General features: G+C 41.8%; 1 protein-coding gene across 1 annotated transcript in view; it reads right to left on the bottom strand.

Moving 5' to 3' along the window:
- TSTD2 (thiosulfate sulfurtransferase like domain containing 2) overlaps positions 1-21,807 on the bottom strand; it is a 48,160-nt gene that overhangs the window by 8,614 nt on the left and 17,739 nt on the right. Inside the window, exons 4-9 of the mRNA XM_075825631.1 lie at positions 19,760-19,868; positions 18,436-18,558; positions 11,136-11,241; positions 9,366-9,481; positions 7,497-7,655; positions 1,488-1,626 (exon numbers count right to left, since the gene is read on the bottom strand). Of these exons, the coding sequence (XP_075681746.1) occupies positions 1,488-1,626; positions 7,497-7,655; positions 9,366-9,481; positions 11,136-11,241; positions 18,436-18,558; positions 19,760-19,868 (752 nt within the window). The remainder of the gene's footprint in view (positions 1-1,487; positions 1,627-7,496; positions 7,656-9,365; positions 9,482-11,135; positions 11,242-18,435; positions 18,559-19,759; positions 19,869-21,807) is intronic.

The following is a 21,807-nucleotide window of genomic DNA, read 5'->3' as shown; positions in this document are numbered from 1 at the left end:
ATCCAAATTGGAGCATACACTAGAGACGGGTAACTGATCCTGGTTGGAAGCAGTTCTTCCATTTATGACTCTAACAGGGGACCTGTGACGGCAACCTGAAGAAGAGCGAGACTTGTGTCTAGTACTTCTGCACCTCTTATGTGATGTGGTATCCATGGAGAGGAAGGAGGGTCATTGAGTTTGGCCGCTATCTGGAAAGGTAAGGACGTCAAGACGCAACCATGTTTTGGGATAGTCTAAAAAGAACCTGGCCCATTCAGGGGGTGAAACATGCTGGGGGGGTCGGCATTCTGGGGGGTCCTGGAATGCAGACACTGTGGGCAGAAAGGGGAAGGTTGTTATTATGACCGGCACAGATACGGCAGGGTCATGTCCACCTGCGTTGCCTGTCTCATGTAAAAAACACTGTTATGGCCCCTGATCTCAAGTTCCCACAATTAGAGGGAAAACAGCAACTGCTGAATAAAAATAAGTGACCCCTTTGAAGAAAAAAGAAGGATTCAGCCCTACGGGACCCCTGGTACTGCTTGGCTCCTGAGAGAAAATAAATTCTGGCACGAAGAATCTATGGGAGGCAACGCTGCGGAATGAGCAAGTTCTGCCTCTACAGAAGCTTGCGTTTCCAAACGGCCGTCCCGCTTTTAATTGCCGCACTTCTAGAGAGGACTCCCTCCAGGTAATTTGTACCAAGGTACCAGCCTGGCCATAGGACACTGAGGGAAAGAGCAGCACATCAAGGCACTCGTTCACTTTACTGCTTGAAGTGAGGACAACGGCAGTGCTGCAATCGTTAGGAGACATAGCATAATGCAACATTTTACAAAGTATTGTCCCCCTCACCGAGATATGGACTCACTACCCCAATTTAAGGGCATGCCCCCATTAGACAGGAAGAGTTTATAAAGCCCTAAGATAGAATCTCCCAGAGGGGGGACACCCACAGAGCCAGACATTGATGTAGGGTTTCCCCCTTTATAATAAAGGGTATTGCCCCGTGTCTAGATTGGGTCTTCAGAGGGGGGGGGCACCCTGGGTGTAGGGGGATTTCATATTCACCCCCCGAATTCTTCAGGTGTGTGCAGGGTCACCTCTTTAGTAACCGCAAACCGATAGTGGGGTTACTGGGACACCTGGTGAGAACTGCCTCGTTTCCCAGCACCCACAGGGGGTTGACGAGGCTGTAAACAGGCCGACAACCCACCTGCAGCTACAGGAAAGAAAATAAATTAAACTAAAATGTCAAAAAAAATAAGCAGACCTGATATCTAAAAATTGATTAAGCCAGTGCCTGTGGAAAGGGTAGTATGGTCTGCCTCGGTGGAGTCAAGACTTTCTCCTACCTATTGTCAGCTTTCTAGTGGCAAGGGTGTTGTGTCCCCCAATGATATAAACCTATTGTATTAACAGTTCTGTCTCATTGCCATAAAGATGGCATGCTGTCCTTGCAATACATCTGTGATTAAAGTCTTCCAGAAGTAAATACTTACTAGATATGATGTCATCATTAGAAGATATTGCGTAGCGTCCATCAAACACAAACAGTTTCCCTCTAAAAAATCCATCTGGGAATTGTTCCAAGTATTTATGGATGCCTCCCTTAAGTTGGTATACTTGTTTGCACACAGCCTATTGTAGAAATAAAAAAAACTATGAAACACACAATTTAAGTAAGTTAGTTGAAAATTAACCGCTATAAAAAAAAAAAAATAATATTACATGATCCACAATTACTGGATAATATAACTTGTCATAAAACTTAAGGCCCAGTTTGGTGCAACTTAAAATTCCAAAACTGCATTATGAGCCGTTCCGTAATGTAAAGTTATTATTAGAATCACTGCCTTTACAAGCAGGAGTATGGCTAAGGGATAACCACGTTTCCAGCTGCCTTCCTTTAAGGCACCATCAGTAAATTACAGGTGCAGTCTGGATTCAGTGAATGGGGTCCTCCCAGGTGCGGTCACAATGCCAATCAATACATTACAAGAAACCTCTTGATGGGAGCAGTGGGGAATCCCCATCACTCTCCACTCTATAACTGGAACCAGCACGCTTGTGAAGGGAGAACCTTGATCATTATATTAGGGAGTGCCAGGCATAAATCATAGTTTTAAATAGGGCTGGGCGATTACCCAAATCAAAATCACGATTAATTGATAACCACGATTAAGATTAATGAATGACTATTTAGGTCCCACCCATTTTTGCATGCCACGCCATTGAATTAATGTGTCCCGAGCCTGCTGTATACTACGGTATATAATATACTCCGACACTGCCCCCACACAGTATATTGCCCCCATAGTGCTCGCCAAACAGTATAATACCCCATAGCTGCCCCCACAAAGTAGAATGCCCCTATAACTGCCCTCCACAGTATAAAGCCCCCATAACTGCCCTCCACACAGTATAATGCCCTCCACAAAGTATAATGCCCCATAACTGCCTCTACACAGTATAATGCCCCATAACTGCCTCTACACAGTATAATGCCCCTAAAACTAACTTCCACACAGTATTATGCCGCTATAACTGCCCTCCACACAGTATAAAGTCCCCCATAGATGCCCCCTCACAAAAGACGTCACTGCCTTGCGTCTGGCGATACATAGTGAATGGTAGAAACCTTAACTGGTTTGGAAATTGAGATTGAGGAAATCCAGACCAAGATTAAACAGGATCTATCAAATGAGGCGCTGGAGAAACTGAACACTGACCTCGACAAAGAATTTCAAAAATGGGAGCAGGAAATTTGCTCAATTAAAACCACTAAATTCCAGAGAGATACTAATGATTTTCAACAAAATAGAGTCTATAAGTGGCGACGACACAGGACTCATTCACTCTCTCGTTCGAGGTCGGGTTCAGTTTCTTCTGCGGCCTCCAATGAGGAGCTTGTAAGGGGTGGACGCAATGGAGACATATCCCAGAACCCTCAAGAGATAGCCTTCCCTAGACGGAATAGGGAGAGACAAGCCACGAAACGGAAAACGCCATCTGCATTCCAGGGCGGGAAGAAATACAAGAACAGTCTAGAGGTAATCAACTTGTCTTCACATGTCCTCTCTGACACACAGCATTTCGTCTTAAGTAAGGGACTAACCTTCTCCCCAAGTAACCCCTTTGACTTCTTCACAGCACTAAAAGATTTACACCTATTCGCACGCAAACTGATTTTAAAAAAACTACACAGCAGGGGTGAAAGAGATCTGGGACTAAATAGCGATGTGGAGCGCGAAGCATTACTGGCCCTTGAGGACTTATTACTTGAACAAAGCCCAGAACAAGGTACGTTCCCACGATCTATATTACCACGTTCAACGAGATTTCCCCCTTTGACGATCTGTCCACAAGTGGAGATTTTTACTAAATTGGTAGTAAGTGACTTTAAACTCATTTCAACCAATAGACATTATGATAATCTAACAATCTCCCAACGGACTGCCTTGAAGGAATTACAGGCATATGACGATGTCGTATACAAGGCAGCGGATAAAGGGGGAAATATCGTTATCTGGCCCGTTACATTGTATGAAAAAGAGGTCTTTAGGCAACTTAGGGATAAACAGACATACTCTAAAATGACATATAACCCAATAGGGGCCTTTTCCTCTGAATTAGGACAGATCTTGAACTTGGCTTTTGAAAAGGGAATAATTTCTAAAAAAATCCTTGAAGGTTTAACTGTGACTTACCCCAAAATCCCGACTTTCTACTTGCTGCCGAAGGTTCACAAGGACCTGACAAATCCACCCGGAAGACCGATTGTGTCGGGAATTGGAGGTCTTTGTGAACCAATCTGTAAGTTCATCGACTATTACTTGAAACCGCTGGTCGAATGCTTGCCCTCATATGTAAGGGACACCACAGACGTACCTACCCATTTGGACGGGATCACCTTAGAGCCGAACATGATCCTGGTAACGGCAGATGTGGAGTCCCTCTACACTTCCATCAGACATGAGGATGGAATTGAAGCTGTCCGCCTCTTCCTGGGGATGAGCAACTGGGACAGCCAAACTTGTGACTTGATTGTGGATTTACTAAGGTACATCCTGACTCACAATCTTTTTGTGTTTAGGGATGTATTTTACTTACAGAAACAAGGCACTGCCATGGGGCGGCGTGCGCACCGTCATATGCTAACCTGTTTCTCGGAGCTTGGGAGAGGCAGGTTTTGCATGGTGACGGGGCCCACGCCGTGGACCATGTGCAGTGCTGGTTGCGGTATATTGACGATATACTATTCATCTGGCAGGGGACGGAGGAAATGCTTCTCGGTTTCATGCAAGAACTGAATGTCAATGACCGCAATATCAAATTGACGTATGTGGCCAATATACACAAGGTCAACTTTCTGGACATATCCATCGAGGCAGATACCCACGGGATACTGCAGATGGATGTGTTCAGAAAGGAGACATCTACTAACTCTTTACTACACGCCACATCGGCACACGTGCATTCCACTTTTAAGGCTGTCCCGGTTGGTCAGTTCCTTAGGATGAGGCGGATTTGCTCTTCAGATGCCAGCTTTGAGAGGCAGGCTAGGGATTTAAAATCACGCTTCCAAGAAAGAGGGTATAGTAATAGATGTATCAAGAACGGCTACAGACGGGCTAAAAATATTGACAGGACGACACTTTTACACCCTGTTAAGACCGGGACTAAGGACAAGAACGTGGTTAGATTTATTTCAACTTTTAATAACCAATGGGAAACAATGCGGTCAATATTAAAGAAACATTGGCCGGTCCTGCAGACTGAACACGCCTTTTCAACCCCACTGCCAAAAAAAAAATCCCCAGATGACGGCTAGGAGGTCTAAAAACCTCAAGGATATCCTCATCAAAAGTCACTACGTGCCCAAACAAATGCACCCTTTCTCAACCAGAGGCCCTATTCAGGGCTGTTACCCATGCGGTGACTGTGTGGCCTGTGTCAATGTGGTTAGATCAACCACGTTCACATCTACAGGTGGCGAACGAACTTTTAAAATTCTGGACTACATATCATGTAATACTAGTTACGTGGTTTACTATGCTACATGTGGTTGTCCTAAAGTTTATGTGGGCCTGACCACCAGACAATTGAAAATTCGCATCAGAGAAAACGTTAGGGACATAATAGCGGCAAGGGAAATTGAGGACCTAACATCACTCAAAACCATCCCCAAACACTTTAAGCTCTGGCACGGGGGAGACCCTAAGAGCTTTAAGGTTAGGGGGATTGACCGGGTACACTGTGGTGTCAGAGGTGGAGATGCGAAGACAATGTTGGCCCAAAAAGAATGCAGATGGATTTCAGTTCTGAACACCATGACGCCTATAGGTTTAAATGAAAACTTGAGCTTTGCAGCCTTCCTGTGATATTTCTACCGGTTTTTATTCTTTTAACTTTTTAATATGATATTAAAGTGCTTTCTGTCTTATTTTAGATTGTGCCTAGATCTGAATACCTATTAAAGTTCGGTATCTCTGTCCTATATATATGCCACCAACGTGAAGTCCAGGACGAATCATGGATAGAAGAAGCGTTCACTCCATCTTCACTCTCCTTAGTATTTTTTACAATATACTCTCTATTACTAATGTAATTTATTATACTTTACATGCATATATGTACTTATGTTATTATATATGTACTTATGTTATTGAGTCTTTTAGTCATAACACTATTGTGGTTGTCTGTGCTTTTTTGTTGTTGCTTTTTATATTATTCTATTTTACTTTTCATATTTTATTATGTATATATTTCTTATTTGTGCTTTAATATGCACTCGTACACTTCCTTTATTTGCATACTCTGTATTGCCTTATTCACTGTTTGTTTGTTTTTTTGTTTGTTTCTTATATAACGTAAATTGAATGTTATGGTCATATCATTTAATTTAATTTATGAAATTGATGATTACACTTTATTATAATATTCACTGTATACAACAAAAATTCCTTTATATTATCTAATGTATATGCACTTGCAATATGTATTTATTTATTTAATTATTTATTTGTATTATTGATCATGTACAATAACACTTGTGTATTAAATTTGAATACAATTAATGAGATTTATATCCTAAAATCTACTCACAATGCACTATGTCTCGAGATTTAGTTAGTCTTTTTATTTTTCAATTTATCCACTAGATGGCACTGTTTAGGACCGATTATAAGAGTGAGTAACTTTGTATGTATAATGGATTCATGAAGAGAGTTGCAATTCTGGGGGGTCTTTCTCCTTTTAATTACCTTTCACATACACATACTCACTTTCCTACTGGGATCGTTAGGTAGAATAAGTAGATGGGACGCCGATTCCTGCCGATGGGCTGTCTTTCCGGCTCTGCGCCTGCGCTGTTTCCCTGGTGACGCGTCCCGGGATTCGCGCATGCGCAGTGAGATAGTGACGTTCATTGGCAGTGTATCCCTGTGCGTCATCCCTGGGCGCCACCACTGTCAATTAGGCGCCGCTCATATCGGCGCCTGATTGGCTTACTATGATTAAAGGACAGCGAAGACCTTTACTTAAACTAGGCACAACCATAATACCGGCACCCCTTGAGAAAGCTATAAGCGAAACGCGCGTCGGGGCGCACTTCCACACTCTGGGTCACACGATTCTCCTCAATATGGGTAAGTGCATTTACTGGATTCATAGGGACACTTGCTATTTCCTTAGGAACACTAGTTCATTTAGGCAAACGGTCTAATGGTCTGGTCTGCTGTACTCTTTGTATTTACATCTTATTATTTATAAATTTTTATAGATATACCCTGTGTAGGAGTAATTTTGATTATCAATTAAACCTGTATACTCTTATGTGACTTAATATTCCGTTCAATATTGGTAACTGTGACTTAGTCAAGGATTCATTTTTAGATTCTCTGTTTTTTGTTATTCTGTGTATTTATTATCAATAAAGATGTGTAATTTCTTCATATGTGGATATATACGGACTCTTTTTCTCTGGTTTATTATGTATTGTTAGAGTCTTTATCTCTAATTGTGTTAAATGGGTGGTTGAGATTTTTTCTCCCACCTTTATACCTATGTCCTGTGAGACTTCGCGTCTAATCATAGTGAATGGTAGAGCAGGGACCTTACGGCCACCTGCTCTACCATTGGATTCAACCGTACCTGTGTCCTGAAGATGCAGATACAGTTTAAACCGGGAAAACGAAATGTGCAAGTTTATGTCGGTTATTTGCGCTGAATTTCGGTTTCCGGTTTTTTCTTTTATTATTAATTGCCAAACCCTAGTTTCAAAGGGTCATTACTTATAGGAGAAAATCGACAAAATATGCACACATGGTAATGAGAGCAAGTATGGTAGAATCTTTTTTTATTTTATTTATAAAATTTAAGCCGGTGTTTTGTTTTTTACCTGAAAAACAATGTTGGACTTTTGAGGCCTTGCAACACCAGCTTAAATTAGCAAAATAAAGGATAGCTTTATAAACGGTGGATAGCTAAAATTAGGAAGAAAATGTTACCTTTGACCTGAGATAAGCAGAACCGCGTTCACAGCGAATTCCTCCAGTACAGTACATTAACACCGTTTTATCTTTAAAAAAACCCAGATTTTGATCAACATAGTTTGGGAAGTAGCTGAATTTCCTGATGTCTGGAGCTAGGCAGTTCTGGAACTGTCCCTAAAAGGAACACACAAGTAGAACATTTGTTTAGTTCTTGATGTCTCTTGTCATCATAAATAGAAAGTTTGAGTTACAAGTACACATTATCGGTACAATACATTTTATAAATTGTTCTTCACAATAATCTCCAAGTGTAAATACACAAATTGATCATTGATAAATGACCAAAGGACATAGTTGTGGGGGAGGGAGAAGAGCACCACCACTGGCACCAGCAACAAAAGATAATAATAAACTTTTAATGCAATAATAACAGGGCAGCAGACTCTTTTTGCATGGAGTGGTTACCACTATTTTATGGGAATTCACTGTATAAATTGATATAAATATAATTGTGCTCCCACAATATGAAAAAATTAGAAGGTTCACTGAAGTGACAGCTGAGTAAAATATACCTTTTAATAGTAACTCGTTTTAAAAACAGGGGTAACACACCACTGTGAAATGAGCCCCACCGTGAAAATGAAAAAATTTATTAAACAAAAAACACTGAGTCATTACGATAAATATATCTCAGTGTTTGTAACAATGTTTTACTGGAACCAGCATTTATCCTGGGCACAACAATAGTACAAACCCCAAAGTGCACCAGTGTGTTACCCCTGTTTTTAAAACGAGTTACTACCGTGTTTCCCCGAAAGTAAGACAGTGTCTTACTTTCTTTTTATCCCCAAAAGCCCCACTATGTCTTACTTTCGGGGTATGTCTTATATTGGAAAAAAATTGTCGAATTATTTTTTATTTTTTTTTCACAAACTTTATTTAACTGTTTTACATTTTTTTTTTTAGTCCCACCAGGGGACTTCACTATGCGATGTGCCGATCGCATATATAATGCTTTGGTATACTTAGTATACCGAAGCATTATTGCCTGTCAGTGTAAAACTGACAGGCAACCTATTAGGTCATGCCTCCGGCATCGCCTAACAGGCAGATGCTGAAGGCAGACCTGGGGGTCTTTGTTAGACCCCCGGCTGTCATGGAAACCCGACGGCGACCCGCGATTTGTTTGCGGGGGCGCCGATCGGGTGACAGAGGGAGCTCCCCCCTCTGTCAAACACATTAAATGCCGCTGTCACTATTGACAGCGGCATTTAATGGGTTAAACTGCCGGAATCGGCGCGCGCTTCGATTCCGGCAGTTGCAGCAGGAGCCAGGCTGTGTATAACAGCCGTGCTCCTGCCGCTGATGGAGACGTATGGAGAGGGGGGCGGCGCGGAAGTGGGCAGGAGGCGGCAATACCCCCGTGTTTCCCCGAAAGTAAGACATAGGTCTTACTTTCGGGGTACGGCTTATATTAGCCGACCCCCCTGAAACCCTCGATACGTCTTACAATCGGGGGTGTCTTACTATCGGGGAAACACGGTATTAAAAGGTATATTTTACTCAGTTGTCACTTCACTATTTTATGGGCACAGCACTGAAAGGAACATATGGGCAATTTTCTGTGATTGGAACTATTGTATCAACACTAATATGTGACTATTCTATTTCTTAAACCACTTGTTCACCATGCACGACGACCACAAGGAGTGTAAAGGTAGAAGTACTTGTCAAGCTGCTCTTCCCTACACATTCTCAGGGCTTGCAGGGAAAAGCAGCTTATGTTTGATTTTTGTCTAGTATCATTTTGTGTATATCTGGTACAGCAGAAAGTGCATCACACTTGTAACACTGCAATCCAAATATTTTGGTATAAATACTTACAATTTTGCTTTCATAATAGTTGCGGCAGTCCAATAAAATTGTGTCCTTTTCCCCTTGTGCAGCAGACAAATACTGTTCCAGTCTTTTATGAAACTCCTCTGGAGTTAGATGTGTAGCTAATGTAATAAAAAACAACATTTTAAGTGAGCAAATGTCTTTTTAAAAATACCCTGCAGTGTTTTTAAAGAGGCTCTGTCACCACATTATAAGTGCCCTGTCTCCTACATAAGGAGACCGGCGCTGTAATGTAGGTGACAGTAATGCTTTTTATTAAAAAAACTATCTATTTTCACCACGTTATTAGTGATTTCAGCTTTATGCTAATGAGTTTCTTAATGAACAACTGGGCGTGTTTTACTTTAGACAAAGTGGGAGTCTCTCCATTCATTTACACAGCGCATAGGGATCCTGTTAGATCGCTGTGTGCTGTCTTATACTAACACATTAACAATACTGAAGTGTTTAGACAGTGAATAGACATTCCACGGGATGTCTATTCATAATCTCTGCACTTCATTAATGTTTCTGTGGTAGTTACAGCAGAGCAAGGCTAATCCCGCGAGATTACGCAGTAAATGACAGGTTACAACGAGATTACGCGTCCTCTGCTGTAACTACTACAGAAACAGTAATGAAGTGTAGAGATTGTGAATAGACATCCCGTGGAATGTCTATTCACTGTCTAAGCACTTCAGTATCGTTAATGTGTTAGTATAAGAAAGCACATAAGGATCTAACAGGATCCCTATGCGCTGTCTAAATGAATGGAGAGGAGTGCATGACGCTGATTGGTCACTGATTGGTCAGCGTCATACACTCCTCTGTACAACGCATTGGTCTAAAGTAAAACACGCCCAGTTGTCCATTGAGAAACTCATTAGCATAAAGCTAAAATCGCTAATAACATGGTGAAAAGTTTTTTTAATAAAAAAGCACTGCTGTCACCTACATTATAGCGCCGATCTCCTTATGTAGGAGATAGGCCACTTATAATGTGGTGACAGAGCCTATTTAAAGGCTGAGTTCACATGTTTCGGATTAGTCGCAGATTTTCATTGCGGAATTTATCCTTTATAATGTAAAAGTGTGAGATCTGCCTCAAATCCTCAACGTGTGAACTCAGCCTAAGTCATTATATTTCGAGTTACACTATAAACAGATTTTCAAGTTTAAATGTAACTATCAAGAATAGATAATTATTTGTAAGTAGTAATGTCCTATTGTCACAAACACTGAAGTGTCTTCTATTCAATGAGGTATGTTCACATGGTGAGGATTTGCACCGTGGATTTTGAACATAATTGTCAGGAGAAATCTGCAGCCGAAACTCAGCAGTGATTTGCCAATCCGCACATGGATTAGCTCAATTGATGTTCAAAGGGCTTATCTCCAGCTTTCCAGTGTAGAATCCACATCAATACTGAGCATGCTGTGGATTTTTAAATCCACGGCACGGACATTACTCGGTGCAGATTTTTTCCGGAGCATGTCAGTGGGGTGTAAAATACCCACATTTACATGCGTAGCCAATGGAATCCACGCCTAAATCCTGACAGAATCCACAATGTGTGAACATACCCTTAGAACAGATCACAAGAGATGCAAGAGTTCAAGGAGATCTGCTCATCTTTTGCACAAGGCCAACAGTCAATACAGAGCTTGTTACCAGATAACTACATGTAGAGGTCAAAAGCTTTTATTTCCCAGGCGGCATACCAGAACATATCAGATAACTGGAATTTGCTGGACTTCTGTAATTCATTCACATACCTGTTTCTTTATAACTAATTATCTGTGGATCAACACCCATTGGCACAATTTCATGGAAAACCCCAACACGAAGATCAGGAAAACATCGGGCTCCTCCATCACTTCTCTGCACAAAAATGTGAAATAAATAATTTACATCTAAATAAAACTGACAGAAATAATTATTACAGTGGAATTTAAAGTAGAGTAAAGTTGATTCCAAATTGCAGATTCATTAATTGCATGCACAGCCACAGGGTCAGTGGAGGTCCCAGTGATCGCACTTATATGACATGTCTAACTGATGTTCATTAGCCCTTCCAGTCCTGCGGCATAATAGTACGTTGTAGTGTGCGGCCAGTGATGGTGTGGGCACAGAAGCTGTACCCGCGGTTTCACTTGCGGATACCAGCAGGAAAAATACCCCACTGTAACTGAAGGATCGAAGAAAACTAATACCATCAATTAAACACTTTAGATGGCGCAGTCAATAGCGACTGCGGCATTCAAGTGGATTTACAGAGGGGAGTGCTCCCCCTTCAAGCACATTGGCGCGATCACGGTGTACCGAGAGGGTGTAATGGTCCCCAGATCTACAATGTACAAGAGCTTATTAGGCCCTGACAGGCATAAAAAATTGCCATACAGAAGTATAACTATGTATTATAGAAAGGATCAGGGGATCACATGGTCAAGTCCCATAGAGGGGCTAAAAAAAAAAAAAAAGAAGTTTAACCCCTTGGAGACACAGCTACTTTATTTATTTTTTTCATTTTCCATCGTTGCATTCCAGGATCCATAGTTTTGTTTTTTCCATCGACATAGTGATATGAAGGCTTGTTATTTGTGGGACAAGTTGTAGTTTTTATTGGTACCATTTAATGCACCATATAATGTACTGGAAAACTGAAAACAATTACCTCCATTGTTCTATGGGTTTTGTTTTTAGTGTTCACCATGTGGTAAAAACGAGATGTTAACCTTATTCTGTGGGTCAATATGATGTTGCCATTCCAAATTGAAATCTTTTTTCATAATATACTACTTTTACAAAGTAAAAACAATTTATTAAAAAAAAAAAATTCTGCGTCGCCACATTCTGAGATCCATAACATTTTTTATTTTTCCGTCGCTGGAGCAGTTATGAGGGCTTGTTTTTTTTTTTATAGGGAAAATTGTTATTTTTATTGGTACCATTGTGGGGTACATATGACTTTTTTATCACTTTTTATTCCATTTTTTGAGGGAAGTAGGGCAACCCCAAAAATTTTTTTGTTCAAAGACGTTCAACCGGGATGTTAAATAATGCGATATTTTACTAGTTCAAACTTTTTTGTATGCTTCAATACTAAATTAGGTTTACTTTTTTATTGCTTACATTATTTTTTGTGAATTATGGGAAAAGTTTTTATTTGTAACTTTTGTTTAACCTTTTTTAACTTTTTTTTTTTAGTCCTTTTAGGGAACTTTACCATGTGATTGCTTGTTACATCACTCATGCAAAACACATCAATGCTTATGTATTGTAGTATATTGCTTTTATATGTGCTCTACTCAAAGCTTTGCCTCTGAAATGGCTTAATCCCTTGGCGACACACGATGTACTGTTACTCAAATGTCGCCAAGGGGAAGTATGGAGCGCGCTCACGGGCTGAGCACTTCATACTCAGCGGGTAACGGCTGTGTTATACAGCCGACACCTCACTCCATCGGGCGGAATAAAAGATCACAACCGCGGCATTTATATAGTTAGAATCAGGGGGGCACCCCCTCAAAACACACTCCCCAGCAATCGGCCGGTGATAATGGTCGTAATGGCAGCCCGGCCGCCTAATAAACGCCCCCTTGACTGCCAACTTTGTACTCCTTTGAAGCCCTAATAAGGGACTAATAAACAAAGTAAAAAAATGTTAAATAAAGGTTTTTTCTATGATAAAAAAAAGGTATTAAAAGTTCAAAAAAAAAAAAAAAAACCTTCACATTTTTCCCCTAAATCAATGTTAAAAAAAATAAAAATTAACACAACTGATATCGCCGCGTCCATAAAAGTCAGAACTATCACAATATAGCATTGTTTAACCCGTTTGGTGAACGCCGTAAAAAAAAATATTATAAAACAAGCAAATTGCGTTTTTTTGGTCACCATAGCTCTCCAAAAAAATTTTTATAAAAATTGATCACAAAATCGCATATACCCCTAAATTGTATCGGTGAAAACTACAGCTCACCCTGCAAAAACTAAGCCCTCACATTGCCAAATTGACAGAAAAATAAAAAGGTTATGGCTCTGAGAACATGGTGACACAAACACTTTTTTTTTCAGCAAATAGTTTTTTTTTTAAAAGTGGTAAGACGTAAAACAAAACATATAAATTTGGTATCGCCGTAATCGTATCAACCCATAGAGTAAGGTGAATATGTAGTTTTTACCACCTGATGGACATCGTGAAAACAACCCCCCAAATAAATACACAAATAATTTTTTTTCAGCTTCCCAGTACATTATACGGTACAATAAATGGTGCCATGACAAACTACAACTTGTCCCGCAAAAAACAACCCCTCATACAGCTATGTCGACTAAAAAACAAAGAGGTTATGGCTTTTGGAAGGCGGGGAGGAAAAAACTAAAATTAAAAAACTAAAATTGGCCGTGTCTCCAAGAGGTTAATAGTAGGGCACAGATGGCAGACCTGGAGGCCTTCAATAGAGCTCCATCTAGCCACAGCAACCGATCGGCACCCAGCGATTTTGACGCTCATGACCACGGTATCAGAGGTTAAACGGCCTGGGATCTGAGTTGTCTCAGATCCTGGCCTTTGCAGGCAATGTCAGCTGTTTTAAGCAGCTGGCACCCGCCACGTATGGTGCGGTCTCAGCTTTTGAGGTAGCGCACATCCCATGTAACTGTATGTTGGAAAATGTTAACATTGATGTCTGGGAGTCTGCAGGTATAACGACTAATTAGTCTCTCTATAAAGAATCTACCTTTCGTTTGTTTGAGGATTTAAAGAGGCTCTGTCACCACATTATAAGTGTCCTGTCTCCTACATAAGGAGATCGGCGCTGTAATGTAGGTGACAGCAGTGCTTTTTATTTAAAAAAACAATCTATTTTCACAACGTTAGGAGCGATTTTGGTTTATGCTAATGAGCTTTCTTAATGCCCAAGTGGGCGTATTTTTACTTTCGACCAAGTGGGCGTTGTACAGAGGAGTGCATGACGCTGACCAATCGGCATCATGCACTCCTCTCCATTCATTTACACTGCACTAGCGATATAGATATATCACTATGTGCAGCCACATACACAAGCCCTAACATTACTAGTGTCCTGATAATGAATACACATGACCTCCAGCCTGGACGTCATGTGTACTCAGAATCCTGACACTTCTGACTCTTTTTTTGTGAGATTCCGGCAAGTGAAACTAAATCTCGCGAGATTACGGAGCTCAACGAGATTTCGTTTCACTTGCCGGAATCTCACAGAAAGGATTCAGAAGTGTCAGGATTCTGAGTACACATGACATCCAGGCTGGATTTCATGTGTATTCATTATCAGGACGCTGTAGTAATGTTAGGGCTTGTGTATGTGGCTGCACATAGTGATATATCTATATCGCTAGTGCAGTGTATATGAATGGAGAGGAGTGCATGATGCCGATTGGTCAGCGTCATGCACTCCTCTGTACAACGCCCACTTGGTCGAAAGTAAAAGTACGCCCACTTGGGCATTAAGAAAGCTCATTAGCATAAACCAAAATCGCTCCTAACGTTGTGAAAAAAGATCGTTTTTTTAAAAATAAAAAGCATTACGGTCACCTACATTACAGCGCCGATCTCCTTATGTAGGAGATAGGACACTTATAATGTGGTGACAGAGTCTCTTTAACTTCTTGTTATGGTATTCCTAGAACAGATTTCTATAAATATCTATGTATCAGACACGCACTTTCGTCAGTGGATAGAGTCACCCCGCTTCTACCACGTCAGGCTGTACTCTTATTTGCTAATAAGCTCCCTAAGGTTAAAGGCATCTTTTTATTTTACGGCCTATTATCTACCTATACCCCTACAGCCAAACTTTCATACATGTACACATGGGATATGGATTTAGGGCTAGATATCTCCTTCCAAGATTGGTTTAAAGCATTGGCTTGGGTGAGAAATCTTCTAAAAGTTTGATACATTAGGAAATGTCTCGTGGAATTGCTTTCCGTTGGTACCTTACACCTGTACATGTCGCTAAAATGTCGAGCTTGGCTTCGGAGTCATGTTGGAGGGGATATCTAGCAAAGGGTACTTATATGCATATGTGGTGGGAATGTCCAATGGTCACTTCCCTATGGTTGATTGCTTTTCAGCTTATCTCACAAAATTTTAAATCTAAGATAACGGTTTCACCTGGATTGGCTTTATGCTTTCTAGGTGTGGACCTCCTTCCCCCCTCTGGGTGCATTGTTGCATCACACATTATTATGGCCGCTCGCCAATGGAAACAGGCCGACCCTTTGACTAAAGCGGAGTTAGTTAACCAAATTTAATTCTCTTATCATATGGAGAAGTCACGGCCTTTAAGACCCTGTCGATAGTCAAATTAGAAAGAATGTGAAAACCTTGGAGCGAATTTGCCATACCCTCAGACTGAACCTTCCCTCCCTCTCTCTAGATGACTCTGCAGCCAGATAGGTATTTTGTCGGTTGCCCTTATACCTTATACTGCCTTATCCTTTAGCCCTATAATTGGCTACATGTAAATCTATGTAAATCAACGCTGCTCTTTTCTCCTGTTTCTATTCTTTGTATATTATACCAAAAATCCCTGTGATGTTTGTTGTGTTTTGTAAATGATATTCTATGTCTATGTGCGACGAGGAGATCCACATGTTGAGAAACCTCCCCGTCAATGAAAATATGATGTACCCCAAAATGGTACCAATGAAAACTACAATTTGTCCTGCAAAAAATAAGCTCTCAGAAAGCTCCGTTATCCTTAACCCTTTAAGGACACAGCCTTGTGAACACACACAGACTGAGAGCCCTCTCTAAAGAATCACCAGTCTGTGTGTGTACTCGTGGGAGGGAACAAAGCACAAGTCGCCGTGACACTGTCCGTACCTGATTGGACAGTGTCAGAGCGAAGACATCACGCCCCCTTGCCATTTAGTTAGATAGAAACGCCCCATTGACAGTTCAGGGGCTTATTTACATATCGGGCGCCAAATATAACGGCACCGATATGTAAATATCAGAGGAAGTTAGAAAAATTATTTTACGTGAGACAGGGTTTGTGAAGCCCTGCCTATTACATGCTGCACATGTATGGGCAGGTGAAAGGTGCTCTTTAATGTGGATTCACACCGAACCCAATCCACAGAAAAATTGCTTACTTGATCACTCTGGGGTCACGTGTCTAATTTCTATACAGGGAAGCTACAATCTTGAAAAAGCAGATGTCTCGAATAAAGTGGTCATTCAGAAATGTATCAATTCAGCACGGTTTTTAAGATATCAGCTAGCTGTCATTCAATAGGCACCTTACATGTTAATTTTCAGAGGATAAAAATCTATCCTGATCATGTGATTAACACATTAGGTTCCTATTGAATTGACAGAAAATGTAATGAAAATTTGTATGTCTTTTTTTTTTTAAATACAGAATAACTTTACTTTGCTTAAACCGGAATACCCCTTTGAGGCTCAAACTAAGCCGCGTCCCTAAGGGGATAAACCTATAAGCTCAAAAACCCTATATTTTAACAGCAATAACTTTGGACGTCAATGGTTCCAGGAAAATGAAAGGAGTTCCTTGAAGTGGTTCTTAACATCAGCCCACATTGTATTCCACAAATAGAAAGAGCTTACTGCACACCACCCCCATTGAACGTTATAAGCAATTTGTATGCAGTAAGCCCCCCCAGATGTGGCACAGAATTTTGGACATAAAATGGAATGGTGTTCAAAAGTGGACATTGTGCACGTAAGTAATTAGCCTGTGCTACAGTTCCTGTGCTTTGTCACCACGCAATACATATAGATAGATTTCTACTACATATAAGCATCCTTAGGGTCCTTTTACACAGACCAATATGGGCCGTAAAAACTAGCACCGATCAAGGAGACAGCTTTTTGATTGGCGCTTGTTTGCTCCGTTTACAAGGAGCTATGATTGGTTCAGTATCAGAGCGTGCGATCGTTACTACAATCGCTCGTCCCCATATATTTCGATCATGTCAGCAGCATATCGCCGTTTACACAGGGAGATGTGCTGTCAACAACGATAATATTTTCTGCTGCATTAAATAGTAGTCTACCACGTGCACGATCATCACGGTCTGCCATGAGGGATTCCAGGACTGAACTAGCCTGGAGAGCTTCCCTGTGAATTGATGGGGTTATCTTCTCGTTCTCTCTACTACATACGGTAACCTGGGTTGTGAGCACCTCAACCCACATGATACATGGTTTTATTTGCGGTTGTACATTGCTGATAATCTTGAACCAGTAGGACTTATTAAAGCCAGCTCTGTTGCATTATTTCTTACAAGTATTGATCTTGTTTCTTGACTATTTCTTTTTGACTACTAGTTTTGTTCCCTGATGAACCTGACAATTTCCACAGCAAACACGTTCGAACACAATTTATTATGTCTATCTTTTTAAATCAATCATTGCCACCTCTCTAGACATACTGATTTCTTTTTCATCATTCACAACCTCCGCCTGGTGGTTGTGGTATATTTTTGTATGAGTATATCTTTTTTCTGGGTATCATTTTTGCTTTTTCTTCATTTGTGCCTACCCATTGTTGTGCACAGTTTGAAGTTTTTGCACTTTTTTGCTTTTGCCACTCTATGTCCCACTGTACTGGATATCCACTATAAAGAATCGGCTAGGCCGTTAATATGGTATCTAGGGTACAGGCTGGAGTTGTCCCTTGAGTAGGGGCGTTACTCTGACTAGGTAGGGTGACCCAATAGGGTATACCAGGGCCAGTTGTTTTTCTTGTTCTCTCAACTCAATAAACCCTCTCCCCTCACCCTTATTTTTTGTATCATTATTTGGAAGGATAAACATTGTCCATTTTTTATCCTAATATATTAAAGGTTACGTTTTACCGTGTAATTTTTTTGATCAGCTGATTTTTTTTCTGGGATTTCTGTGCTGCATTAAAGGTGCGATCAGCCGATGAATGAGCGTTTGATCGTTCATCGGCTGATCGTTGCTTCACTTAAACAGGGCAATGATCGGGAACATTCGTTCATAGGAACACTCGTTTGCTCTAACATTGGCCCGTGTAAAAGCGCCTTAAATCTTACCTTAAAATCTTCCAAGCACATTTGCTTAAACAAAGGGTGTGAGAGCATTGTGTACATATAAAGCTTGGTGGAAACTTTGCTTCCTCCCACTGTTCCATTAATTCCTTCCGAAGCTATGCGAATCTAAACAGAAAAAAAATGAAACAATCACTAAATAAATACAAAATACTAGAGACAGGATCTTCATTTAATGTGGCAGTATACACCCCTAAGACACCTTTCATCCCCAAAAGCTAGAAGAGCCACTTCCAACTGATTCATGCACATGGGCAGAACCGTTAGGGTATGTCCACATGTAGCAGACTTTTTCAGCTATATATTTTGCCGCATATCTGCAGCGAATTTGCTGTTACATGCAAATTTTGCTACAAATTTTATCCTATAAATTGCAAAGGGTAAAATCCGCATCATTTTCGCAAGGGAATGAGCTTGTTGTGTATTTAAAAACACGCAGCATGCTTTAATTTCGCATTGATTTTTTTCGCTTGTGCAGATGGGAGTTTCAAAAGCTCATCCACATGTATTGCACTGTAGGTTACAGCAGAGTTTTCACACCTAAAATCTGTGACAATTCCACCACGTGCCCTAATACAGCATCCAGTCTATGGGCCATACTGAACCCCCATATGCAATGTCATATAGACATTAAAAAAAACAACAGAGAAAAAAATCATACCATGTTTCATCAGATGTCGTATGTATGTAGATATTCTACACTAGAAGCATTATTTCTAGGGAAGAATACCTATGCAATATGGTCCTTGTGGAGGCACCATACAGTGGTGGCACACAGTTGCAGCTCCATAGTATGGAGCCGCAAGAACAGTACAGGCTATGTGCACACTGTTTTGTCAAGCGCATGAGCCCTAAGGCCCAGGCTACAGAGTAATTCGGGCTAAGCCTACCTGTCAAAGGATCTTTTTCCCTAACTATGTGAATGGCATCATGTGACAATAATGGCATATTGATGTATCATGCAAAGGTTGCAATTGACAGCAACACTTGCATGACCCAGTTTTGTTGTCAATAAGTAACACATTTTTTACTTTTTTTTAGGTGTGTAACTTTTAAGGTACTGTCTAGTCCTGGCCTAAAAAAACAAAAAAAAACTACTGTAATGTGCTCTAAGAACTTTTTCAAATATAATCTATTTGCAGATAGTGTATAGGAGTAAATGAGCAAACTGAATGAAATCTGGTCTTGTACACTCAGCTCATGCTACTAGATGACTTTCATTCCAAGCAGATGGTAAATAGCAGTACATTTAACCCTACCGTTTTGTACACCATATCATTGATAGTGCGGCAATACGGAAACCACTTACTTTTCCTGTGAGATGCAGCAGATCACACAAAGTTCTTTGCCAGTCACAGATCCACTGCGGATCACATATATCACAATAGCAGTAATAAAGAAGGACTTCCCCTGGCTCACTGCAAAATAATAATAACAACTAAATAAAGTCAAACTTTATTTAAGTATGACAACATCTTAAAGGCCAAGTACACCTTTGAAAACCTTTTTTATTTTGTTTTATAAAAATGTGTATTTGGTGTAAATGTGTTTGGTACAACTTTCTAACAAATTTTTATGTTATTAATTAGTATCTACAGAGGGCAGTGTGTGGCATTATCTACAGAGGGCAGTGTGTGGCAAAAAATGTAGAAATGAAATGTTTCCGTTTTTAAAACCGACAGGGAAAAAACGGATGCATAACGGGTCAAAATCGGCCGTTAAAAACGGAAACACGGCCCGGAACGGAAACAGAACGGATGCAAAACGGCCGAGAAAAACTGACCAAAACCCTCGGACCCTGTCGTGTAAATAGAGCCTAAGGCCTAAGGCTCTGTTCACAACTGCGTTGGGATCCCGTTCTGACGTTCCGTCTGATCTTTCCGACAGAACGGGACCCTGAACAGACACAAACGGAAACCAGATTGATTTCAATGGTGACGGATCCGGTGCCCATGGTTTCCGTTTGTCTCTGTTGTGCACCGCAACCGTCGTTTTGCCGGAAGCAATAGCGTAGTCGACTAGCAACGGAAACCATGGGCACCGGATCCGTCACCATTGAAATCAATGGTGATGGAAACGGAAACCTCTGGTTTCCATTCGTGTCAGTTTGTGTCTGTTCAGGGTCCCGTTCTGACGGAAAGCTCAGACGGAACGTCAGAACGGGACCCCCAAGGCAGATGTAAACAGAGCCTTATTCACACGACAATGAAAAACGTCAGTTTTCAGAACAATCATGTAATATGGGTGTATCCACACGGCCGTTTTTTTTTTAACGGCCCGCGAATAATGGCCGTCAAAAAATAGGACATGTCCTATTTTTTGCCATTTTCACGGCCAGACGGCCCCCATAGAAGTCAATGGATCAGTTTTTAACAACTGTCAATACATAGAACAACCGACAAAAACGGATCTGTGACATAGGGATTGGCAAGGGAACTACTAGTTCCCTTGTTGGCTATCGGTGGCATACTCACCGAAGCAGCGCTGTCTTCTACAGGTGTGGTCTTTCGTCTTCACGGGTTCTGCGAAGGTGACATGATGACGTCATCGCGCCGCCTTGGCAGATCCCGTGCAGACGAGAGACCACACGTGAATAAGACGAGAGACGGCGCTGCATCATCCACAGGGGGCTGTGCGGCATCATCCACAGGGGGGCTGTGCGGCATCATCCACAGGGGGGCTGTGCGCCATCATCCACAGGGGGGCTGTGCGCCCTCATCCACAGGGGGGCTGTGCGCCCTCATCCACAGGGGGGCTGTGCGCCCTCATCCACAGGGGGGCTGTGCGGCATCATCCACAGGGGGGCTGTGCGGCATCATCCACAGGGGGGCTGTGCGGCATCATCCACAGGGGGGCTGTGTGCAATCATCTCCAGGGGGGCTGGATGCCATCTACAGGGGGGGGGCAGTGCGCCATCATATCCAGGGGGGCTGTGCGGCATCATCTACAGGGGGTCTGTGCGGCATCATCCACAGGGGGTCTGTGCGGCATCATCCACAGGGGGGCTGTGCGGCATCATCCACAGGGGGGATGTGCGGCATCATCTCCAGGGGGTCTGTGCGGCATCATCTCCAGGGGGTCTGTGCGGCATCATCTCCAGGGGGTCTGTGCGGCATCATCTCCAGGGGGTCTGTGCGGCATCATCTCCAGGGGGTCTGTGCGGCATCATCTCCAGGGGGTCTGTGCGGCATCATCTCCAGGGGGTCTGTGCGGCATCATCTCCAGGGGGGCTGGATGCCATCTACAGGGGGGGGGCAGTGCGCCATCATATCCAGGGGGGCTGTGCGGCATCATCTACAGGGGGGCTGTGCGGCATCATCTACAGGGGGGCTGTGCGGCATCATCTACAGGGGGGCT

This window comes from Rhinoderma darwinii, chromosome 1, assembly GCF_050947455.1.
Source record: "Rhinoderma darwinii isolate aRhiDar2 chromosome 1, aRhiDar2.hap1, whole genome shotgun sequence".
Classification (NCBI taxonomy): domain Eukaryota; kingdom Metazoa; phylum Chordata; class Amphibia; order Anura; family Rhinodermatidae; genus Rhinoderma; species Rhinoderma darwinii.
Note: the sequence above shows the minus strand (reverse complement) of the source record. Positions and strands in the feature narration are given on the sequence as shown.